The 26991-nt window shown below is 36.2% G+C and overlaps 1 protein-coding gene and 1 pseudogene across 2 annotated transcripts in view; one reads left to right on the forward strand and one right to left on the reverse strand.

Annotated features, from left to right (window-relative positions):
• The window catches only part of PDE1A (phosphodiesterase 1A), a 331024-nt gene that overhangs the window by 221510 nt on the left and 82523 nt on the right, over positions 1 to 26991 (forward strand). For both annotated transcript variants that reach the window (XM_029934296.1, XM_029934297.1), the window contains exon 3: positions 12932 to 13045. In XM_029934296.1, the coding sequence (XP_029790156.1) occupies positions 12932 to 13045 (114 nt within the window). The remainder of the gene's footprint in view (positions 1 to 12931; positions 13046 to 26991) is intronic.
• LOC115287645 lies at positions 3633 to 4820 on the reverse strand (annotated as a pseudogene).

Genomic DNA, 26991 nt, shown 5'->3' on the forward strand with positions numbered 1-26991 from the left:
AGAGAACCTTGAGTTCTGTCTTTACTCTATGCGTCTCCCTCTCCTGCCCCCTGTTTCTCTCCCTCCCTCAGGAGAAGGACCCGGGACGATTCTCCGCCCTGCCGGTCGGGGCGGACGAAACAGGTACCGCTGATCGCAGGGGACGAGCAGCCCCGGCCATCGGGTTATGACACTTTTCTTTCTGTTTGATTTCATAATTATTGTATTTTTCATATATATTTTATAATTTTATGAATACTCAACTGATCTGTCAAAATGAGGTTCCAAACATCCTGTCAGTTCCATTGTTCATCAGTTCCATTTTTTCCCCTGGAGACTTCCTCCCACTTTCTTTCTTCTGCACTCCTACTTCATCTAGACTAATTTCTAGAATGGGCACATATCTCTTATTCAGAGACTTCCCTTCTTCACTTATCTGCATTAGATTTGTGTTATGTTCTTATTTTCTCCAAATGCATCTCTCAGTGCCTTCTTGAAAAAGAGTGCATGGAAAATAAAATTTGGGAGTCACTGAATATCTGAAAAAGCCTTTATTCCTTTTTCAAATTTGATTGATAGCTTGGCTGAGTATAGATTTCTAGGTTGACCCTGGACCAACTACATAATGTATAGTACCTGGTGCAAAATGAAAATGTAGGCCTTCTTGTTCAAAAGTTAAGTATTTTAAGATGGTGACAGCAGAGCACTAAACCAATAGTGGTGTCCTAAGCACAGGTCCTATGTGACTACCAGTTCACATGCCCTTGAAACTGACCCTGGTGGGACCTTTCAAAATGGAGATTCTTAGTCCTGGGTAATAAGCTTTTTCTTTGATAATTATGTCTATCTTTGATATCTAGAACTTTAATTTTTAAGTGTTTATTTATTTTGAGAGAGAGAGTGAGCATAACTGACTGCTCCACCAACTTAACTGACTGAACCACCCAGGTGTCCCTTGATATCTACAACTTTATTTCAGTGGATATTAGATCTCCTGAACTGAATATCTTGAATTTTCTTATCTTTATTATTTTATTATCCCTCTTGCTGTGTTTTTGTGTACTTTAAAGGATATTAGACTATAGGATATTAGACATTTTCCTCTGTTCCTTCTGTTTACATTTTTATGTAAATTATGGATTCATTTCCAAGAGCTCCTTCAATACCATTCATTTCATTTTTTTAAAGTAGCATTAGTTATTGTTTCATAGATGATTTTCTTATTTTACTTGAAGAAATCTCTTATTTTCTCATTTTTAAATGTTTTTTTTGTCTCTGTATTACTTCTGGTTTCCCTAAGTTATTTTATTTTATTTATATTTGTCCATGTCTTTCATGTTGGAGGTTTTCCTTCTATGTTTCTCACTATTGACAGGACACTAATATGAAATAGTGTAGCTGTGAGAAATGATTAGAATCTCTCTGTGCATAGGTGGTGCTTGTCACCTGCTGAGTTTCACTAAAGGGTGAGCAAGCTGGGAACTTTTTGTTTCCAAAATTTCCTTTCTCTGGGGCTTTTCAGTCTCTCCCACAGTGAATCCCTCAGTCTTCATTCTGTAAATAAATGGGAGAAAAAAAACCTGGGGTATCATTCAACATACTGACTTTCATTTAATCTGCCTATTTTCAATCTAGCAATCTTGCTTCATTTTCATGTTTGTTGTAAGTATAGGTAAAGATAGTTTCCTGCTACTTGGGGTGGAGAAAAAAATCTGAAAGCTCTAACCACCCTCTTGAGCCTGAAGACAGATCCCTGCATTAAAAGATCTTTGGTGTCTCTATCCCCTAAGCTCTTTCAAGGTTCTGTGAGGAATAATTGTCTTGCTTCTTTGTCATCACCCTTTGAAAGCACTTTGGTTTGTTCTTTCTTGGTATCCGTTAAGTCAGTCATCATAACTCATCATTTAATTTACCAAAAATGTGTTGTGAATTTTTCTCTGCTATTGTCTTCTTTTCTGTTATTTTCCCTCATAGCTCTTTTACGTTTTCAATTCCTTTATGTGATGTTAGTGATGTTTCATTGGTAAACAATAGTAAAGGCATTTTTTAATCCATCAGGCTCAAATATAAACCACAAATCTTTTTTGTCTATTTTTTCTTTAAATTTGAAAAATTATACCACATGCTCTCTGACCCATCTAGCATCAGGCATGTCCCGTAAACACCCCTTTTAAGCATCAGGCTGCTCCAGTGTGAAAGTGGCAGTTTGGTCTCATCCGCTCAATGATCCTCAGCATTTTGTGCAGTGTCCACAAAGCAGAGCTCACTCTAATGCTGATCACTCTGGAGAGCTGAAGTAGCTGTCCCATCAGGGTGTTGCTCCTCTCCATGAACACCAGGAAAAGGTGAGCATAACTATTTTGAGCCTTCACTGATTGTAAAGCCATGTCTCTATATTCTTTTCAACACTCCCAGAAGACTGTACTGAAACTCTCTGGTTTGAGAGGATGGCAGATAGAAGTAAGACAAAAAGGATGGCATAGTCAAAATGAGTAATTTGAGGAGGAGTTAACCAAAGAGAGTGCTTGTATTTGTGGGATGAGTCTAGGGAACTGCCAGGACAATACAGTACTTCTGGGCTAGTAACATGGGGCTCCAGGCTTGTGTTATCCCTACTGAGAGACAGAAAGACAGAGATAACTCTGTGGGAAGTGAGAGTGCTGCCTGACAAGTGACTTTCTATAGGCAGTGACCATCCAGGTAGAAGAGAAGAATAATATTCCGACTTCATTCTTCTTTCTCCCTCCTGTCTCCTGTGATACTTCTTATTTGAAACCCAACGGATCACCTGATGTATTCTCTAGGTGAAGGTCACTACTTTTTCTTCTTCAAAACACATAGATTTAAATATATATAAGTATACATATTATATTTTTTATTTTTAAATAAAATATCTAATATATATATTTTATTTTATATATATTATATAGTAAATGACTACTCTATAAATAATAAGTATATTTTATAAATATATATTTTACATATTTATGTTTTTATAAATACAAATATATATTAGATCTATAATATATTTAGTTAAATATGTATTTAACTATATGTGTATGTAAGTGTATATTTAATTATTACATATTTATTTAAACATACAACCTTTAAAGAAAATCCTGGAGTCCACACAGCCCATCGTATTTCAGAGGGGAAACAGTAACCAGGCACAAATGATTGGTTCCTGCTGTAGAGTCAATATGATCTTACTGTTCTTTTGCCCCCAAGGAGGAAACAATTGATCTTGAAAGCATTTCTAACTATTTGAGTGTTTGTATCTCTGTACTTAAAAGGAATTCTTCCACATAGTGGGGATTATGCATGCCCATTTCTGTAAGAATAAGTTTACTTGAGGTAAGAATGATGCATACTTTACCTAAATTGTGATTCTGGAGGAAGAGAGAGAATAATTATATATTCCTTTGTATTTAAAAAATACTCCTCACCCAAAATACTTTTCCATCATATAATCTGCACCTCAATTGGGTTATGTTTTTTGAGCTTTTATATTTTTTATTCTTCATTTAACTTTTAAAACACTACTATAGTTGAATATTAAAACAAAAACAATAGCAAGTAGTGAGCTATGATTTTAGTCCTTCACTCGTTCACTACAGCATATAAAATGCCAGCAGTGTTATTCACTGGCCCCATTAAGAGGTCTGACACCAAATACCTCCCCTCTGGTGATGTTCATCATCGTCATATGCTTCTCCCCTGTAATGGTGCCATCTTTTCTGATTTGGATCAAAGTCCACCAGTTCTGCCTGGTCCATTTCATCAGTCTCTTCTACTTCCTTCCTCTCAGGTGGGAGTTTTTCCAGCAAAGAGTTTATCAGAAGAGAGAAAGCCATTCTCTGGAAAGTTTACTTAAATTCAATGATTAGACGACCCTTTTCATATGGTCCACAATAAATTGTCATGCCTTCATTCAGCCCACACTTGATATCTCCATGCTTGACAATCTCACCTGGATGAGAGGTGATGACAGTGGTTTTGTCGTAAAGAGTAGATAATTGACTTTTGAAAGCTGCACAGTGCTTCAACCAGCTATATGTCCATACACATGAAAAGATCCTCTCCTCGCCGAGTAAAAACCGCATGGTTCTTCTGATCTAAAACAATGATAGTATCTCCTGGTTCCAGTCCAGGTTCTTGGTTTCTTTCACCATGGAATGTTATCTTTTGGCCATCTTTCATGCCTTGTCAATATGAACTTCTAGAATCTTCTTTTCTCTAGAATCTTCTTTTCTCGAACTATCTTCCTTCCATTGCAGCTTTTACATCTGTCTTCAGGACTGATCCATTCCCCATGACCCTGGCACTCCATGCACACAGATTGAATTTGCTGAAACATTCCAGGTCCTACCTGACGAATTCTGATTTCCATTCCCTTACAACATTCTACTGCTCCTTTCTTTCCACCTTGGCCTTCACATTTGTTGCAAATCACATTCTTTTGCAGAGCTGGTTTTCTTGTTGCACCATTATATAAATCTTCTAAGGTTACAGAGCTGATGCACATTTTTACCTCTCCTTTCTCTTTGCATCCTTCCTCCTCCTCAAAAAACATATCGAAGATGTCCATGGGGGAGCCAAAACTGCCACCTACTCCACCTTCTTTAATTGCTTGTTCTCCTCCTTTGTCACATAATTCTCTTTTCTTTGCATCAGAGAGCACTTGATAAGCTTGAGAAATCTGTTTAAACTTCTCTCCTTCATTTGGATTCTTGTCAGGGTGGTACTTCAAAGCCAGTTTCCTGTAAGCCTTTTTTAATTCTTCCTGGGTGGCATTGGGTTTGACCCCCCAAAACATCATAGTAAGTAGTTTCTTTCACCATTTTCTACAGCCAGTGAGCGAGCTGAGACCAGTGTAGGGGAGCGGGAAGCGACGTGTTGCTGGGCACACACAGCTCAGGCAGCCGCCACTCCTCCGATTTTCACCGATTTTCACCAAGCGTTCTGGAAAGTTCCCAGTTTTTGCCTTTTAAATGTAGAATGTAAATTTATTTTAAAGGCTGATATTTGTCATACAAATTTTCCCACTGTTTTTAGTGACACCAGTTGTTTTGGGAATTATTTATCTCATAAAATAAAAGTATCATGAGTTTTATAATTACTGTAACATTTGACTAGCTGAAAGAAAATGTCTTAAAAATACTTTAAATCTATAAGTCACACTTTTTAGACTAAAGTTAGGATTTAATTTCCAAAGCATTGATCTGCAGAATAGGCAAGACAATTTCATTATTTAATGGTTTCTTATTATCATTTTTTTATCATGTTGTGTTCAGAGACAATAGAACTTACTGAAAACTACAAAGTAGCTTCTTTGTTGACAGTCCCTATTTGCATTTTTGTACATGCCTGTGTATGGCCCGTTTTTAGTGCTAATGTTAATATCTCCTAGAGACATTCTTTTAGCTTTACCTTTTATGCTTCTTAGTACGATGTTCTTAGAACTATATCTTTCTCACTTTTATGTTTCAATCAGGTCACAAATGGGGATGCTGATAGGGATTTAATGGTTATGAATTCTCTTTTAAATTGCATTGATTTATTTATTATTCAGAGTCTATAACATTAGGGATGCCCTGGGCATTTTACATCCTAGAATTAATAAAAACTTGCATAGACTCAGAAGATTTTTCAATATGATAATATTCTTAGTTATGCAGGTGGTTCTTTTGCTTGCAAGATTGGGTCATCTGAGAAGGTAACTTTAGCATATTTGAAGTACTTGATTATGAAAATGACACCATTTTATATTGAGTATTTTTTCATTTGGAAAGTGGCTGTTCTATATTTGAATAAAAAACACTCAATCATTTTCTACAGCTCAGGATACTTTGATCAAAGGTAGAAATTGTTTCTACTCTGCAACTACTTCTTGAACCACAAAGCCTATCAGTTATGTTCAAAGAAGGTGTTTCTATTTTCATTTCTGTTTTCTTCTAAGTATTCTGGTCATTAGAAAGTAAGGTAAGCTAAGATCAAAATCTTTTCATAATACTCAGATTGATTTATAAGCCTTATGAATTATCAAAGATTAGTGTCATTATCTTTGGGAAAAGATAATTGGGAGTGTAATGCTGCTTCAGATTTTTTTCATGTCTCTACTAGTATATATTACAACTTTAGTATTTTAATATGACTGATGAAAAAGGAAGATATGTAAGAGAAACATCTATTTTGCATGCATTCTTATTCTGTCTCAAACTAATTATTACATATTTCAGTTTGTAACTTATAATTTGGTAAAAATTGATTTATATATACCTATGAAATCATGACCATAATTAAGAAAACAAACATTTCCCTTAATTTAAAAAGTTTTCTTGAGCTCCTTTGTAATCATTCCCTCCCTTTCTACCCTGACCTTCGCTTCCTCTATTCCAACCACTGATCTGATTCCTGTCACTCTAAGGATCATTTGCATTTTCTAAAATTTTGTATAAATGGAATCATACAGTATGCACATATTTTATTTCACTAGCATAATTATTTTGCATTTACTCATGTCAGTAGTTCATTCATTTTATTGCTGAGTAGGGGTTTGGATGGATTTGCCCTAGTTTGTTTTTTCTATTTACTATTGAGTTGTTTCCATTTGGCGTATATTACAAATAAAGCTTCTATGACCATTTGTGTACAAGTTGAAAGGACATGTGTTTCTTTTTCTCTCCACCAAAGAATAGAATGACTGATTCATATGGTAGATACATGTTTAACTTTTTAAGAAACTGTTTTCAAAATGATGGTTCCTATTTATCTTCCCAACAATAGTATATGGTAGTTTTAGTTGCTTTACATCTTTCCCAATATTTGGTATGATCAATTATTTTACTTTTGACCATTCTAATAGGTGTTTGATTGTATCTTATTATTGTTTTAATTTGAATTTTTTATGACTAGTAATTTTGAGCATCTTTTCATATTTGAAATAAATATTTTTTTTGGTGAAGAGTCTGTTCATATAATTTGCAAATTTTGTATTGGGTTGTTTGTCTTTTATTATTGAGTTCTACAAGTTCTTCTGGATGTTTTGGATACAGATCCTTTATTAGATATATGATTTGCAAACATTTTCTCTCAGTCTATGGCTTTTCATTCTTTTAATAATGTTTTTGAGGGACAGAAATTCTTAGTATTGATGAAGTTCAACTTACTACTTTTTCCATAGATAGTGCTTTATGTGTTGTATACAGGACATCTTTGGCTGAGTCAAGTTGACAAAATTTTCTCCTATGGTTTCTTCTGGGTTCCCGGTTTTAGAATATACATTTAGATCTATGGTACATGCATGGATCAAAGTTCTTTTACACCTAGGTATTTCTATTTATCCAGGCTTGTTTACTATGTAGGCTGTATTTTGTTTCAGAAATTATCTTTGCATCTTTTTCCAAAATCAGTTCTATATGTTTGTGGGTATCTTTCTAGGCTATAATCTGTTTCATTGATCTACAGACTTCTCTTGGTACTAATAATGTACCATATTATGCTGTTTTTACTGTACTGGTTACTGTAGCTTTAAAATAAGTCTTGAAGGGATACCTGGGTGGCTCAGTCGGTTAAGCATCTGGTTTCAGCTCAGGTCATGATTTCGTGGTTCCTGAGTTTGAGCCCCATGTCAGGCCCTGGACTGATACCTCAGAGCCTGGAGCCTGCTTCAGATTCTGTGTCTCCCTCTCACTGCCACCCCTTCACTCAGGCTCTGTATCTCTGTCTCTCAAAAATAAACAGAACATTTAAAAAACTTTAAAATAAGTCTTGAAGTCTTCTAAGTACTGAAATAGTCTAAGTCCTCCAACTTGTTCTTTTTGTTACATATGTTTTAACTATTCTAGGTTCTTTGCATTTCTCTGTGAATTTTAGAATTAGCACGTCAATATATATGACAACAAAAACCTGCTAGAACATTTATTGGGTCTGCATTGAATCTGTATTAAATTTAGGGGAAATTATGTGTTAACAATATTGAGTGTTTCAATCCATGAATACATGCATATCATTTATTTAGATCTACTTTAATTCCTTTTAGTAACGTTTTGTAGTTTTCAGTGTATAGGGCTTCCATATATTTTGTCAGACTTATGTCAAAGAATTTCATATTTTTGGGTAGTATTTTAAATAGTATTCCTTTTTGTTTTAATGTCAAATTTCCGTTACCACATGTATAAAGGATATTGACTTTCGTACGTTTTTTTTTTTTTATTATTGCAAACCTGTTAAGGTCATTTAATACTTTTAGTAATTTTTGGCATATTCAATCAGATTTTCTACTTCAAGAATCATGTTTCCTGTTAACAAAATCAGTTTCATTGCATTTTTTCCAATCTGGATCCCTTTACTCTTGCCTTTTGCATTGGCTAAAAGATCTAGTACAGTGATGAATAGCTGAGGTGAGTAGACCCTTCCTTATTCCTGATGTTTGGTGCAAAGCATTCAGTCACTTAACCTTACTTGACATTAGCTGTAGATTTTTGTACCCTTTATTGAGTGAAGAAGTTCTTCTCTATTCCTAATACGTTAAGAGTTTCAATAAGCAGTTAATGTTGGATTTTGTCAAATGCTTTTTGAGCATTTATTGAGATAATCTATGACTTTCTTATTTAGTCTCTTAATATAGGGAGTTACATTAATTATCTTTTCAATCTTGATTTCTGAAAAAATTAAAGATTGTTTACATTTATGTTCATGAGGTATAAATTTATTGATGGATTGCTCCTCTTCCTCTCCTTCCTCCTGTTCCTTCTTCTGCTAATATTTTGATCTGATTTTGTTATAAGGATAACTTTGACTTCTCAGAATGACATAAGATTAGGATTAGGATATTGGATTTTTCTGGAAAAGTTTTCAGAACAAGTATTACTTTTCCCTAAACTTTTGTCATATTTCACCAATGAAGTCACATGGGACTGAAGTTTTCTTTATGTTAACATTTTAAACTGCAAATTTGTTTACTCATTTCTTTTTGAAGTTTGATAGTTTGTGTCTTTTAAGAGAATTGTTCATTCTATTTGAATTATTGAATTTATTGGCATAATGTTTTTTATATTATTGTATTTAATAATGATGGTTTTATTAACATTTTTGCCTTCTAATTCTATCATCTTTGTCACATTTGGGTCAAGTTTGACTGATTAATTTTTATCCTCATTATGGATCAATTATCATACTTCTTTGTAGTCCTTATAATTTTTTTTATTGGATGGAAAACCAATTGGAAAAATATCATATACATGAAATTGAAGTTATAAGGAAACCAGAGAAATTTCAGGTTTTTTTAACGAGGAATAAATGAAGTGTGGTTTAATATCTAAGTTGGGAGAGAACACAATGGATGGTAATCTTCAAAGGACTTATGATGAAGGTAGCACCAAGATATGCCTACTTACTAAACATGATTCAGGCAGTAAAAGATGGGATATGGAGAAAGGTATTTGAGTAAGAGAGAAGAGCTTCCATCTGGGGTGATGTGTGTGAGAATGTTTGAAGAACAATGACCAAATCAATTTTCTTAGGGTTGTGTTAAATTAGGGTTGTATAAAAAAGTGACAGGGGATATATACATTTCAACATTTGGCCATATTATGTGCATATGTCATGCTATCCCCAGAGACTGTATATACCTTGAAGACAGATACTGTAGTGCACACACCAGTAGGTGCCCGTGTCTTATACATGTGTGTGTGTTTTTATAGATACATCTGTTTATATTCTTATATGTATTCATATATATGAATATAAAGATATAAAATAATTAATATGTATAAATATATATATTTACAGAGCCCCAGACACGGTAATGCATTCTAAATATCTATTTAACTGACTTGGGTTTTAAACACCTTTTTGGCAATATCCTCGACTTATAAATAGCTGATCTATATTGCTTGATAGAACAGCTGTTCAAACGAGCTGTTAACTTGTTTTACTCTCCAGCAGAGTAGCCAGTGGAGTCTCCAGCCACAGGTTAGTGGGCCAGAAAATGTACAGATTATAACATCTAACAAGTCTACTTAAGTTTTGGGAACCATGAGAACATACCAAGACTTTAGAACAGCATTAAGAATAGTGTTTTCCACTATGCTTCTTTACTCTGATTAGAGAAACCAAATCATTATTAAAAAGATGTTTTACTAAATTAAGAGAACCTGTTTATTTTACACATATGACTGTGATTCCTTTTTTAGTTTTAAAAATTGGCCCATGGGATGATTTAGGAATTAGGTAAACATAGTTTTTTTTTTTTAAATAAAAAACTTGAGGGTGTCTAAGTGGCTTAGTCAGTTAAGCGTTTGACAGCGGATTTTGGTTCAGGTCATGATCTCATGGTTTGTGAGACTGAGCCCTGCATTGGGTTCTGTGCTGACTGCGTGGAGCTGGCTTGTGATGATCTCTTCCTGTCACTCTGTCCTTCCCTCACACTTGTGTACACATTCTCTCTCAAAATAAACTTAAAAAAATTAAAAATTTGCATGTAGTAAAGACTTAATACTTTAGAACTTACTAATTTAGAAATTACCATCATTTGAAAATGAATAATAAAGATGTTTGACCTTTTTATCTATAGAGTGAAATAATAACGTAAATAAGATGGTTAGGGATTATTCTATGCATAAATTGGCTACAAAAGCAAGTTCACAATTGGAATAACAATTATATAAATTATTCCATTAACCTGCTGTTCTCATTATAAATAGTCTTTTTACAATGCAATAGTTTTCTTTTTTATGTAAATAGAACTTTGCACTCACGAAAGGAAATTTGGTGCATACAGGCAGAGGAGATCAAAGAGGAAGAAGTCCTAGTAACCCCCAAATATATATATCCTTCCAGTCTTTTTGGATCAACATAGTGAGTTTAGGAGTGTGGGGCGGTTGGGATGGCTATGATTTTATGCTTATAATCTTATCTAACTAGATTTTCTGGTAAAACCTTTTTGGAGTAATTGTTTCAGAGCAATTTCTTGTGTCAGATCATAGATTAAAATATGAAAATGCATAATTTTTGTTGTTTTTAAACCACATCAGGATGTCTCTGTGAAAGAGCACGTTCCCTGTCAGAGGTGTCATCCAGTCTGATCTGCTGATGGGATGATGCCCCTGTGTCACCTGCAGGCTTTCATGATTTAGGAAGTGCACTTGTGGGCGGTTTCCTGGGAGCATCCCCCCTCATTTTCTATGATGGTTTTACCAGTTTTTAATTATTCTTAAACATTTGACTTATCAGTTAGCATTGGGCTCAGCTGCACATAAAAGTCTTAACACAACATATTTTTTTTCTCATATGACATAACTTCCGAGGCAGGTGGCTTCATTTGGGTGGATTCACAGCATGGGGATTCAGGCCACTTCTATCTTCCTTGTCTTCCATTCTTAGTGGATAATTTCCAATTACTAGGTTGCCTCATGACCCTAAATGGCTACTGGACCTTCAGTCACTTCCACTGCATTTGGGCAGCAAGGACCTGGAAAGGATAAAAGAGAACCCCTTCCACCTGAGTTAGCTTTCTTCAAAATAATTGTTCTGCAAGTCTTACTCAATAGCCTCGTGTTAACTCTCCTTGGCCAGAAAGCTGTCAATGACTATACCTAGCTTGAAAAGAGCCTGAAAAAAATGTAGATTTTTTTAGTGGAGAGAATTGCTAACTCAAATAAACCTAGGGTTTATATATTGATAAGAAAAGAAGCAATCATCTGAAGTACTTACTGCTTTTAAAATTAAGTCACCACAAAATACAACCAAGCTGTACCAAGTACTTTTCACAAGAAGGGTACATGAGGGATATATTTTTAAGTCATTGCAGACCTGTGAATTCTTTCTTTTGCTCTCACACATAAAAGGCAGTTTCACTAAATATACTGCACTTAGGTCATAAACATTACAAAAATCTTAAAATGCTCCGTGTGTTACTCCGTTATCATCATATTCAGACAGGCTTAGTTTTTCCTAAGTAACCTGCTTCAGTTGTTATCTTTGTTTTGTTTTGCTGACTTTATGAATGAGACTTCTTTATTAATACATAGGTTTTATTTTGCAATGTGGTTGTCTGCTAATATTTTAGCATACAAAATGTATGATACAAAAAATAATTATTTGTAGATTCCTGAATAAGTTTAGTCTAGGTGTGCCTTTTTCCTATGGAGAAATAAAGAATTTGTCAAAACCCTTCCTGAAAATTTTAAATTATCTCTACACCCTTCGCCTTGATATTGGAAATCATCCCAAGTAAATTTTCAGAAAATCTACTACACTATCTTTAAGGCAAGGCCTAAAAGTAGATGTACTCCATTCTCTCAGAAGTACCTTTGCTCAGGAATGGAATTAAATTCTGTCTGCTGACTTGGGAAAATCAATAAATTGTCTTCACGTTGTTCATCTATAGTATATAGAGAATAAGGAGTATGTTTTCCTTTTCTGCCTTAGTATAGAGTTAATATCTTCAGAAACACTTGGTTTATAATTAAGGTACAAAAGTTTCTAAAAATGTTTGGAACTTATACAAGCATTTGCACTATCTCACTCCATGAGATATCTATTGCTGCATACAAAATTAATCCTCAACTTTAGTGACTTCAAACAATAACATTAATTATCTCACAGTTTCTGTGAGTCAGGACTCCAGACATGGCTTACTTGATCCCTATGCTTTAAAATTCTTCAGAGAGAGGGCTGAAGGGGGTGGGGGAAAGAGGGGAAAGTGGGTGATGGCCATGGAAGAGGGCACTTGTGGGGAAGAGCACTGGGTATTATATGGAAACCAACTTAACAATAAATTATAAATAAAAAAACATTAAAAATTAAAATAAAATTCCTCAGAGAGTTGGGACATATTGTATGTTAATAGTTTAACTTGATTTGTGTATTTAACATTAAACTATTTTCCATATGATTATCATAAATCTCCTTTTATTTCTCTTTTTTTGGCTACTTTTTTTTTAAACAGACTAAGATGCTTAGTGAAGCAGCTGGAAAAAGGTGATGTTAACATCGTAGACTTAAAGAAGAATATTGAATATGCAGCATCTGTGTTGGAAGCTGTTTATATTGATGAGACGAGGTAAGTTTTAGCCTCCTTTCCATTTTATCTTCTTTTCCTGGCTCCATTTTTCCTCTTTCTTGGCCTTTATTTACCTCAAACATGAATTTAGCATATCTTAGTCATGAAACAAAAATCAAAATCTTATTAAAATTTAAAGAGTTTTTCTTGATGTAGCTACTTAACTGGACTATGTTTCTTTCTAAAAAAAATACACATTTTAATCCAAATACTTGAATATTCAAAAAATATTCAGTTAAGTCATAAAATGAACAAATTAGAGTCTCCTTTCTTCCCTATACTCATTCCCCTTAGGCACAGATTTGTAAACATCAGAGACAGATGTAGGCTTATACTGATTTTTACTGATATAAGGATTTTCCTATTATTTCAAGATTTCAGAATTCCTTCTGAGAAAATGGGTGTCACATGCCCACACATTCTAATAAGATGTACCTATCAGACATTCTGCAGGGCTTGTTAAGAGACAGTCCCAAATATGTATTTGATTACTACCTAAACTCATCATCTAGTGTTATGCTTAGCAGAGTGGTAAGGAGATTAAAAAATGAGGATTTATTTGAAGAAGGTTGTTAGCCTAGTCCTGTGGCTTTTGACCAGGCAATTTGCCTCCCAGTGGTTATTTGGCAATGTTTGGAGACATTTTTGGTTTGGTTGATGGGAGTGTGCTACTGTTCAGTGATGGGTAGAGACTAGAGATGCTGTGACAAATCCCACAATGCACAGGAAAGTCCCCCATGACAAAAAAATTACACACCCCATGTGTCAATAGTATGGAGGTTAAGAAATCCTGGCCTTAAGAGAGAATTGTGCATATTCCTTTTTTTCTCTAAGAGAGTACTTACCTCAGAACCTGAAGAGAGGGTCCTGAAGATCCTACTGCTACTAAAAAACATAGTGGAGTATGATATGACAATTTGTAAGAGATTTCTGCACTATCTCTGAGTTTAGAGGATACTGATTCTCATCTCAACAGAGGTAAAGATCGCAGGCTAATTCAGACTACCTTGAATTTACAGGTAAAAGGGACACTGGAGGGGGAGAATAAACTTACTCCAGAGTGTAGCATAGAAAAGGCACTAAGTTTTTCAAAGTCATGAGGCAGATGGAGTAAAGGTCTTTTGGAGGGATTGACCAGTATTCAAAGACAACTACCGTCAGAAGGTGAAAAAAAGGCTGCATGTGGTGATTGTTAAATGAACCAGGGACATGAAAGAGTCAGCCCAAATATCACATAATGGTCAAGGTTCCCTCTTGGTATAGCAAGTTCTCTGAAGGATACACAACCCAGAAGAGAAAAATAATCAGCATTTGGGCATTTGTCACATAGATGACAACAAATACACCAGTCTTGCAATGCCCTTTGACTCATAATTTTCTGCCACTCCCACCACATTGTTGGATGATGAAACAGCAGAGTGAGTGGTGCTGGCGATGGAACATGGAGAGTAAACATCATCATGCCCCTCCCTTCTGGAGGTGTCCATGCACTAGTCAGGCCTGAGCATGGGGGTGGGGAGAACCGTTAAGCCGGAGGTGAAATTGGAGTTTTATTTATCTGTATAAGTGTACTTAAACACACACACACACCACTGTTGTTTCACAGGTAAAAATTCACATGATTAAAAAATAAAATAATTTGCTTTTTGCACTTCACCAGTGAGAGAACCAAAGCTCTTAGAAGTAAATAGGTTTTCCAAGGGTCACAGACTTTGGCTTTGGCAAAAGTAGGCACAGAAACTAAGGTCTGACTTCTGTTCTTGCTCTTCATGGTCTTCTTTCTATAACTGGCTCCTCTCAGGCTATTACTGTTGAGCAGGACAGTTTTTAATGACACCTGAAAATTTAAGACAACAATGTGTAAAACATTCTGACAGTTGGAATAGTAGATCCTGGAAAAGCAACACCTAACATTTATTACTAAAAGCCTCTTATTATAGCCTGCTCTGTGCCAAGAAATCTTTGAAGCATTTTAATGCAATATTTCATTTAATTATAGCAGCAATCCCATGGGCTAGAAACTTTATTATTACCATTTTACATACGTCATGCATAAGAGGGAACACATTGACAGAAAAGTTATACAACTTAGCCGAGGGAACACAGAAAGTAATTTAGTAGATTTAGAAGCTTGGGCCCCCACCTTTAGGGCTTGGCTGCTAAGCACAATTCTCATCTGCTTCCCTTCAGTAACATCTGACTTTGGTGACTTCTGAGACTTACTGGAAATTCTGATGAAAGCTCATGTGCTGTCAGGGTTGTCAGAACCAGTGGTGTGGACGGTGTTTGTATCACTTCCAACTCTGCCTTCAGTGATGCCACGTTGGTAGCTTGAAATTGGCTACAGTGGGAGTATTTCTTAACACCATGGCAACAGGGAAATGCAACAAATCAGGATTTGTTGTTTTTGGAGAGCCTGTGGTTTAACATTTACCATCACGTCCCTCGTTAAACCTATGAGTATCTCTTATGTATCTTCTAAGGCTGTGACTTTATGATCAAAATATCAGCTCAAGAAATTTTAGAGCAGCGATGTTTGATGTGATTTGGTTTCCAGTGGACTTACTAAGACACAGCAGTAAACTGAGAATGTTTCTGTTGAGATGTGTATATGATTATTAAAGTTGCATTTGCCTTTGGAACATTAGTAAAACATAATGATTTAAAAGGATGAAGGATGAAGAAACATTTATTTGCTTTTAAACTTTAGATTAAAAACCTGCTGACTTCTGAGACATTTTCTAATGGAAAATTCTCTTTCTAGAAAAAAAATGGTTGAGTACTCCAGAGAGGCATGTTTTTGAAATTTGGGCTGGATTGCACAAAAAGGTCAACACCTAATAAAGCAGGACAAAACAAATTATGAATCAGCTTAAAATCCATGCACACACACACACAAACACGCACACACATACCCCTTTTCCTGCAAAGCCTTAGTAACTACAGGGGTTCAGTTAAGAAAACAAATCAAAACAAATCTCTCTCTGGCAGGGTGATTTGAGTGAGAAAAATAGAAATAGTTTCTGACAGAATTTGAATTCTGACCTTCTTTGAAGGATTATAGAATAATTTCCTAATGAATACAAGTGTTTGCAGGTTTTTTTTTAACAAGACATTTTCAAATGTAAATGCCAAAATTTTATGAGTCCTGCTTTCAGATGTATCCCTAGAGGCCATTGTCTTTCAAAGCTGCACAGTTGTAATTCAGAAGTATGTGGCCTTAAGAGAGAGAGAGAGAGAGAAAGAGAAAAAAACTGTCTGATTGCCCTTATTTGATTGGATTATTGCCAAGCAAAGTAGTATCCTTGGCCTCATGAATTGCTATTCATGAGGGGAGGCAGGCAGCTGTCTGGGAGGTATACTTTCAGAGAGGGATAGTATGTTTACTAATACCACCAAACAACACAATGAGTATCTTCATCTTGTTCATGTGACTGGACCAGGTTTTAGAATTACCATACTTAGAGTGCTAACTCTGGATTCAGAAAGAATAGATTGTTCAAAACCTGGATCTTCTATTCAATACTTCCTTTTTTTAAGCAAATTACTTAACTTCTCCATTTTTTACTTCATCATTTGTAAGATAAGAATAATGACAATGCTGACCTCATCGGGTTGATCTGAGGATTAAATGCAGCATAATACCTGATAGAGTAAAAGTTAATTAGTAACCATTGTTTTTATTGTACTAATAAAAGTGCAGATACCTTTAGGATATATATCATATCAAGATATAAACTTCCTGGTGAATACATGAAATGATTTTCTGAAAAATGAGTTTTGATCCTGAAACAAAAAAATGAAGACAGGTGGGCTCTAGTTACATGGAAATGAAAGCAAAGTCCAAACTGATGGAAAGGAATCTTAATAGGCTACACCTCTTGATAAAAACATTCACAGTTGACTTCTGTGTCTTACTAAGTCTAAGGGGTCTTCATTTTATGAGAAATTAACTTGAGGAAGAATATACATTTCCTGAAGTTATTCTGGTAGAAATTGAGTGAAGTCTGGGGCACCTTGGAGCCTAAGTCCCTTGAAATCATTGAGTGCAGGGATTTACCAAGGAACATTCACTCATGAAACAAATAGTTACTGAGTACTTGCAATGAATACCAGACACACTGGTCAGCAGAATCAGAAGTACAACTGTGTATGGTTGGTGGCTAGAACTGTCAAGAGCCATGAAGATCTGAGCACAAGGACAGATGCTGCAAACAAGAAACAGGAAGGTTGCATGTTAGAGAAACCCAAGCATACAGACAGATTACAGGAGGAAACACTAAGTAACAGCACTAAGTCATAATCAGGGAGTAACATGGAGTAAGAATTGTAAGTTAAGATTCCAAACAGGATATGATTAGACTTGAAGGTATTCCTTTAAGTTTATAAATTTTGTTCCCTGGCAACGCTCCCCATGCTCTTTCTTAAATGCATGACTCCTAACAAAAGGACTTAATTTTTTTAAATGTCTGGAAAATGCTACATATATGAACACTAAAGTTCAGAAATATAGTATCAAAGATGAGAATTTGGGGATTATAGCACAGAGGCATCAGATTCTTTTATGCTTTATTTTGATTTCAATAATTGGGACTCCTTTGCTATTTTAACATGATCCCCATCCTAAAGTTTTTGAGAATGGCCAGTGAGTGTTTACTTTTTTAACCCATCTTCCCTGGCTGTTGGTTTCATCTGCAGCCAGGTCTCTGTCTTCAGAACACTGAATGGTTCCTCTGCAAGTCACCTTTTTTACCCTGAGATCCACAAATCCGTAGGTGGGTATCACTCCTAAGCATCAGCTCAATACCTTCTTCCAGTTCTCTAAATTGTTGCTAGAGTCAGCTGTAACTGGTGTAAGACCCCTGATGGATGCCTTCAGAACCCACAACTCAGCCCCTTCCATAGAAGTCCTCTAAAGTCCAAGTCCATCTTCCAGAAGCCAATTTATCCCCTATGGAAGTGCCTTTCAATGTATTTTCCTTTCCTGAGTTCAGGACCTCAAGTTCCAAGGCCAAGAGAAAGGAAAGGACTATCACAATTATGTCAGCCTGTGCATTCATCTCAAGGATAAACAATTATGTTCAAAAACTATGCAGTGTAAATCCATATTTAGAAAAAATGACACTTTTTATAAATGACACTGAATCTGCAGTATGCAGCTATGCTCCCAATAATGACAGCGGTGTACATTACTGTTTAGAGATGGTTAGCCTCCTGCAGTTATGTTGTCTCAATCTTCTGTATGCTGGAGTAGGGCCTTCACTGTATTTTTATATAACTAAAGGACCTATTCAAAAGATTTTTCATAATACAAAGGAGCAATCTGTCTCTGAAGATAAAATAAAGCCTCTTTAAAAAAACCCAACACATTATTTTTTGACTTTCAAATGTGCATTTTTCTCACTTCCAAATGCTTTCAACAACTCTTGGAGTTCCATCTCAATATGGGCCACCATGACATTAGTAACTGAAGTCAGGAAGGTAGTCAAGGACAGATATGGAAAAGACAAGCATTGAAAGCTACTAGAGAGGAGACATTGGAAGAACAGATATAGAAGCAAGAGATGTATCTGAAGATATGAAGCACCAAAAGCCAGTGGAGAGCTGGGTTACTAAAAAGGGTAAATCAAATGCCAGAGGGAGAACCACTGGATGCAGTTCAGAGATTCCCGATGACTCTGAATGGAGTTTCAGTAAAGAGAAAAGTCACCCAGATTATAGTAGTGTGAAGAATTACTATGGAAAGGCTCAAAAAGAAATGAGGTTATTTTTCAAATATTTGCTAATGTAGGAAAAAAGAAATAGAACAACTTAGTGGGGACACTTGTTTGTTTATTTGTTTCATATTTATTATAGAAAGGAAGGCTTCAATTAGCCTGGAGATGAAGAGTAAAAAAGAGATTTGAGTTAGAGAGAAATAATAGTTACAGAAAGATTAGATAGAGAAGTTACCCTTCAGAAGTGGAAAAGCATAAGTGGAAAATATAAAGATGGAGCTAACTAACTAGTACACAACCAAGGCTCTTCAAATAAGCAAAACAAGCAGCATTTCAAAATCAGAAAGGTTAATTAGTATTTATTTCAAACTCACTTGTTCAGCATGGGTAAGAATGCTATGATAATTATGGACAAAATATAGAGCATATGCTATAGAACTATGGGTCCAACGTGGCAATGGAGAGCAGATCCTTTGTGGTTAATCACTACAGCCTGCACATCATGACGGCACTGACTCGTGTATTCCATGGACATTTAGAGCCTGCACAGGCAAGAAGGGGGAAAAGAAGAGCAGGACTAATGAACACCTTTCATGAATATTTCAATTATAAGTGACAGAACGCCCAATTAAACCACCTTCAGGAAACTCTCGCTGCCTATATATTGACGGCCAGTGCTGACTATAAGCATAGGTGACTCCAGGTCTGATGTCTAGGGACTTGCTTGCTCTGCAATGGTCTCCTTCTGATCTTTTGAGAGGTAGGAAGATGGCAATAGTAATTTCAAGCTTTAGATCCTCACACCTTCAAATGACAGAGTTTCCTTCCCAGAGGCTCTGACAAACACAACCTTTATGTTTTTTTGATTCTAGTCAGGTAACACATGTATCCCTCAAACAATATATCCTGGGGAGTTGGATATACAAGTACAGTGGTTAAACATCTCATGAGGCAGGTAGGAGATCAATTGTATTTAAATTCCATGCCAAAAAATGAGAAAGAATGAAGTCCTGCCATTTGCAGCAATGTGCATGGAACTGGAGGATATTATGCTAAGTAAAATAAGTTAGTCAGAGAAAGACAGATACATGTTTTCATTCACATGTGGAACCTGATAAACTTAACAGAAGACCATAAGGGAGGGGGAGGGGAAAATAGTTACAGAGAGAGAGGCAAACCATAAAAGACTCTTAAATACAGACAACAAACTAAGGGTTGACGAGGGGGCAGCTGGGGAGAGGGAAATGTGTGAAGGGCATTAGGAGGTCAGTTGGGATTAGCACTGAGTGTCATATGTAAGCTATGAGTCACAGGAATCTACCTCCAAAACCAAGAGCACACTGGATACACTGCATGTTAGCCAATTTGACAATAAATTATATTTAAAAGAATTGAGAATGGAGGAAAGAACTTTGCTAAACAGCAATAACAACTTTGTCCTCTCTAGAGTGACAATTAAAATGTTTATGTTAGAACCACATGTAGGAGACCTGGATCAAGATTTGGTGGGATTTAGAGCAACTCCTATCTGGGTTTTGCTACTAAGGATAAGAAACCTCTGGACAAGTGTTTTTGATTCCTTCTTTCTCTAGTCATTGGTTTTCTTACATGGAAGATGAAGCCTTCAGCTGTTTTCTATTCTGGAATTCTGTGGTTTTATCCATGGTTGAAAGTCCCATATAAAAATCTGCTCATGCCTAAACTACCCTGGCCACCAGCAGGGTGACGGGAGGGAACTGCTTATCATTTGCCTCGTGAGGGAACATTTAAGATATGGGCTCTTACATATTAGACTGCTTTTATTTGGAGGGGGTCCTGAGGAAATCAAATTGAAGGGTATGTGCTAAGACACTGTTGGAGCTCAGTGAATCACTAAAAAGCAAATTATGATTTTTATGAGCTCCGTTTTTATGGTGTGAGTTGTAGGGAGGGGTGGTTGTTTGGAGTGATATGTTTGTAGGCTGTTCTCACCCTGTGGATGGAGTGTGAAAACCAGGCTTAGAAAAAGTGGCAGTACATTTTGGGTGATTTCATATTTTCTGTCCATCTGTGGTATGTTACTTTCTACAAACTTTCAAAAACAGCCTCACTGGTGAAAAGGGAAAAAAAAAATCTGACCAGATCTTTTGAGAGATGACTAACAAGAAAAAGCTCCATGTATTATATAAGATCTTACTGTTTGTGAAATTTGGGGTCAATAAAATATAAATGAATATTTACTGGATTTGTAAAAATATAACTTTAAGTATTATTTTCTAGTAGTGATATTAATAATAATTGACAATTAATTATACCCAAGGCAATATACTATGTAATTTGCATTTATGCTTACATATAATTCTAAAAATATCCTATAAATTAGATATTTATATTATTTCCACTATAAAGTTAAGAAACTTGAAGCATAAAGAAAATAAATAGATTTGCTTAGGATCATATAATTATTAAGTGTCAGAGACAAATTCAAAGTTAAATTCAACATTCATTCTTCTCTTCTTCCTTGCCAAGAGAACTCATTCTTTTTCTTCAATTATTTATTCTTCTCTGCAAAGACAAATGATTCAGGGAAGGCCAATTCCAGGACCAGGGTCACAGGGAGTGAAATCTTAATTGATTTAAACCAGTAATTAACCTCCGGTTCCCTAACCGGTGAGTTTATATATGGATGTATGATGCAATTCTGATCAAAGAAATGTAAAAGGAAGGCTGATGGGACTGTGGACAAAAGCTTTCCTCTCCATAAAACAGGAGTCCTGTGCCTCTGGGTTTGGTGGTATCTGGGTTTGATGCTTAAAACTGATACAACCATCTTGCCATAAGCATAAAGTTAAATCTAACACTAAAAGTTGACAGCGTAGAAAGATGAAGGAAATCTGAGTCCTTGATGATATCGACCTACTGACTAAAACTAAACCCTTCTTGGAGTCAAACCTACCTTTAGTTTTCTTCTTAAGGCGAATAATAAATGTCCCTATTAATTAAGCCACTTCAGGTTAGGTTTGGAGTCACTTGCTGTTGAGAGCATCCTAATAGCTGCGTGGGTCTGCTTTGTTTCAAAGCACAAATTCTTAGTTCCTAGGCCATCCAGGGAGTCTTCTTATCCTAATAATAAGTCCTGACACAAATGTGTGATTTCTAAGTAAGCTACATAGAATTCACACTCTATTTCCTGTAAAAAAAAAAAAAAAAGGTAATAGGTTGATTCAGTTTCCAAGGTAGCTCTCACTAAACATATTGATTCCATGATATAGCTAAACAATAATACATGGTCCTTGGGCAAGGATCAAGTACTGGAAAGTCAAATACTGAAGATTTTTCTCATTAAATACAAGAGCATTTCCTTATTCTTTGCCATATTTTATCAGCAAACCTACTTCCCAAGCATATTCTGTCTCTGTGTACTTTTCCTCACTTTTCTCTCATCGCCATCTCCATCCGTCTTGGCTGAGTCACCATCATCTTCAAGGCTGTCTGTCTAGACACACACCAACCAGCTCTGCACTGGGATCTTGCTGTCCTCCAGGTCCCTTCAGAAGTGGAGGCTGGAAGTGGGTGGGACATCCAATACTCTTCTGTTCCAGGATCCTGGGAAATTTTGGGGGGGGTGTTGACACCCTTCTCAGGGTTTTTCTCAGTTTGGAGAAGGTCAGGCAGGATTCAGCGTCACTTCTCAAGATCCCTTCTTCTTCCTTTCTGACTCCTCTTATTTAACTGAAGGCATCTTTGCATATACATAGGAATGGAAACCCTGCTCTGACTCATTATATACTCTTCCACTGTCTTTGCCTGAGCCTCTCCTCCTTCTGTGGCATCTTAATTTTGAAAGGAGTTTCCCCCCTTAGGTAATTGTATTTTATATATATATATTAAAGTCAACAAATATAATCATGGTTCACTATATGGACAAAGGGCCACAGGGTAACAACAAATATTTATAAAAATATTTTGGGTATCATTTTTCACATATGAAGCAGGGCCTGACTGAAAATGCTAACATATATAACCTATACATCAAAATAAACCAAAATAATTGAACTTTTTTCTTCTCCTAACCACTATAAATATCTGAAAAGTTTAACAACCACTAAAACTAGAAATTTTCTGCCCATGTTTTAATACATTTATTCATTTATTCAACACATATTTATGAGGGACAGTTTATGTACATTGATAATTATTTTGCTTTTTATGTTTGGCTATTGTTAACTCCTTCTTGTCATTCTTGTCATATTTTGGTCTCCTAGGTTTAGAAGGAAATATATTCTTTGACTTCCCTCACACTCCTGTCCTCCAAGCATATTACAGTTCTTCTTATTATCCATGCTCCACCCCTGCTCAGTTGAGAAATCGCCTTTTCTATTTTCCAGTTAAGTAACATATAAACAATCCTTATTTATAACATCAATAAAAAATATTTATTAATTAAGATACCTTCCCCAAAGCTCACCAACATTCTTTATCTTTGTCATTGAAATAATGGGCAAATGGAAATAACAGTGCTGCTAAGTCCACATTATGGAACATAACTAAGTCTTGTTTTCTTGGCAGACATATTCCATTAATTGGCAAGCCATAAATGGGTGAGGGCAGTTCTCAAACTTCAGCGATTATGACAGTCATCAGGAGGGCTTGTTAAAACAGAGTGTTGGGGGGGTGCCTGGGTGGCTCAGTTAGTTAAGATCCAATTTCGGTTCAAGTCATGATCTCATGGTCAGTGAGTTCAAGCCCGTATCAGGCTCTGGGATGACAGCTCAGAGTTTGGAGCCTACTTCAGATTTTGTGTCTCCCTCTCTCTCTCTCTGTTCCTCCCCCACTTGCACTCTGTCTCTCTTGAATGAATAAATCTTAAAAAAGAAATTTTAAAAAACAGAGTGCTGGTTTCTACCTCCAAAATGTCTAATTTAATAGATCTGGAGTAGAGCCTTGAAGTTCCCAGGTGCTGCTGATTCTGGTGGTCTAGGAACCACCCTTTGAGAACTATAGCCCTAAAGGATTCAAAATGAAGCTACAAAAAAAGTGAAAGAATGTTAGAAATTTAATTTTTAGAAGTGTAAGGTTAAGAATGTAGCCCAAATATTGTCCCAAGTGGTACTAGAGATGACTTCGTGCTGAAAGGCCTCTTTTAACTGGGAAATTCCACCAGAGAGCAGGGGCATTAAACAAGAGGTGCTAAACTGAACATTAACAGTTCCTCACAGCAGTGAGTCTTGGGCACAGGGGAGGCAGTCCTGTATTTTGATTTCTGGTGCAGTCACCTCTCTCAGATCTGGGAAACTATAGGTCCTAGCTTCATCTCTGGCCTGCAGGCCACCCTTTTCCTCCAACCTAGCACTCTTAGTAATCCTTGGACAGACATATAGTTATATAAAAAATGGAATGCCTTTCTCTTATGTCTCAGTCCTCCAGTTAGAAGAAGAAATATATCTATTCCTGGGACAATGATAAAGGAAGATCAATCCTAGGTAGATATTGCTGTATTGTGGTACTATATATATATTTATATTTTTTATAAATTATAATTTATAATATATATGTATATAAAACATCAAAGTTACCATCTTAACCATTTTAAAATGTACAATTCAGTGGAGTTAAGTTCATTTACAGTGTTCTACCATCTCCAGTCTCCACTTCCAGAAATTTTTCATCAGCCCAAAGCAAATTCTGCAGCCCCTGGAAACTCTGTTCTAGTTTTTATCTCTATGAACTTGCCTATTTTACCAGGAAAAATTTTAAGGCAGGTAAAAATTATCTTTGGAGATTCTTCCCACTGCCTCTTTATAATCCACAGACTCATTTAAAAATTTTTAAATTTATTTATTTATTTTGAGAGAGACAGAGACCATGCAAGCTGGGGATGAACAGAAAGTGAGGGAGAAAGAGAATCCCAAGCAGGTTTTCACTACTAGTGCGGAGTCTGATGTGGGGCTTGATCCCATGAACCATGAAATCATGACCTGAGCTGAAACCAAGAGTCAGACACTTAACCAACTGAGCCACTCAGGTGCCCCTAGACTCCTTTTTAAATAATTTTTTAATGTTTATTTATTTGTGTGTGTGTGTGTGTGTGTGTGTGTGTGTGTGTGAGAGAGAGAGAGAGAAAGAGAGAGAAAGAGAAAACAGGGAAAGGGCAGAGAGAGGGAGAGACACAGAATCCCAAGCAGGCTCCAGGCCCTGAGCTGTCAGCACAAAACCTGATGTGGGGCTCAAACCCATGGACCACAAGATCCTGACCTGAGCTGAAGCTGGACACTTAGCTGACTGAGCCAGCCAGGCGCCCCAGTCCGTCGACTCTTCGTCTTGTTCTTTGGCTCTCCAAAGCCCCTTTGAAACCCCTCCATAGATTAGGGCCGTTAAACAAGAGGTACTGAATTCTTCCCAGGATGCCTCAAGTTCTTCCGTCCCATGACGGGACACCCTTCTTTTCCTTCACGTCAGAAATAAAAGTCTGCTTAGACTAACTCATGAAAATGTGGAAATAATGAGGGTTCTTTGAAGACTTGCTTTGTGACAGACACTTTTCTAAGTGCTTCTGTGCATTTACCCATTCCATTCTCACAGCCCAACCACTGGGGATACAGTTATTATAATTTCTCTTTTATTGACAATGAAACTGAGATGCAGTTAGGATAAAGCATGTTTCTTAGACCACACAACTAAAAGGCGGATGAAGCCAGGAGTTTGACTCTAGAGGCAGTTCTCCTAACCACAGAGGATGCTTATTAATTAAAAAAAAAAAAAAGGTAGTTAATGGAATGTGAAGCGTTGTGCCTGATTAATGTTTTCAAAGATATTTTTGAGCCAAGAAGACTTTCTAGTGGAAAGCCAAGAGTCATCAGCCAGGCCTAGGGCAATTTTCTGCTTTACTCATTCCCTCCACTTCCATGTCCCAACTGACAGTCCTAATCCCAGCTGTCCAAGGAACTTGACTTCTTCTCAGACTCCTCCTCCAACATTCCCCGAGCCCTTTCTGCTGGTCCTAGGGGTCAGAATCTCCTCTGCCTGGGCCTCGGCTTCCTTGGGTGGGTATGGAGGAAGCACAGAGCCCTCCTTAGACTTTGAAGAAAGATGCATCAAACTTTAATATTCTCTTTATCTGGCCTGGTTTTAGCCAAGATTTGCCTCTTGAGAATTAAGCCAAGGTCAGCATAACTAACTTATCCACCCAAATGGTCTGTCTTAATAGTCACTAAAATATAACAGTCATCTTCTCACAGTTAAAAAAAAAAGACCAATAAAACCAAAAGAAGAAAGCTACCAGGTAGACAGAAAAAAGGAAAGAAAACTGCTGATAATAACAACAATAATAACAAAAACTATTTAAATAAACTTGCAAGCCTGCCATCTTAAATCCTTTTTGGAACAAGACAAGGAATAAATAATAAATAAATAAATAAATGTGCTTGACTGGTAGCCTGGAAGAATTAATTCAAGTGTATTTCACACTCAGGAAGTAGGTTACTGACAAGTCAAATGTAATTTCAAAAGTATCACCTTTTCTCATCACAACATTTTAATTCAAAGTACCCTGAAATTCTACTATCCAGATGTATTTCTCTGTGCAAGAATGATTCAACATACCAGTCTTGAAAAATAAATTTAAACTTTCTCCATCCAGAAATTTCCTGGTGGACCAAATTTCTTTATGATTTTTTAAATTCAATTATTGTTAACCCTAAATTTAAAGGTGGATATGGGATAGTAAATATTGAACACTCATATGATTGCCTGAATGTGAAGGTTGTCTGGGGACTTAGTAAGAAAACATGCATTTGATGGAAAAGATAGTTGAGTAGTTAAAAACTCAAACTCTAAAGTCAGACAGACTTGAGCTCAAAAAGGGGCAGAGTCATTCCTAGTTGTGATTTTGAGCAAATCATTTAAGGTGTCTGTGCCTCAATTTACTCATCAATAAAATCAGGGCACAAATAATAATTGTATTTTCCTCATGGTCATATTGTGAGGATTAATTAGATAAAGCTTGGGTCCTCATCTGATTCATAGTGAGTAACAAAGTTAACAGCAGCAGCATCTCTATCCTCAGATATCTCAGAAGTCTAAGCAAAACTTTAATATTACTCTTGGGGTTTGGTTTTATTTTGTTCTTGTTTTTGTTTTTTAATGGGGAGCTACATTCAGCTCAGAGTAAGAAATTATACTTACTAATGGGTTTGCCTATGTGAGAACCATTTACCCCTCCCCCCAATACCCATATTCCAGAATGATCTA

The sequence above is a fragment of the Suricata suricatta genome, chromosome 3, assembly GCF_006229205.1.
Source record: "Suricata suricatta isolate VVHF042 chromosome 3, meerkat_22Aug2017_6uvM2_HiC, whole genome shotgun sequence".
NCBI lineage: Eukaryota > Metazoa > Chordata > Mammalia > Carnivora > Herpestidae > Suricata > Suricata suricatta.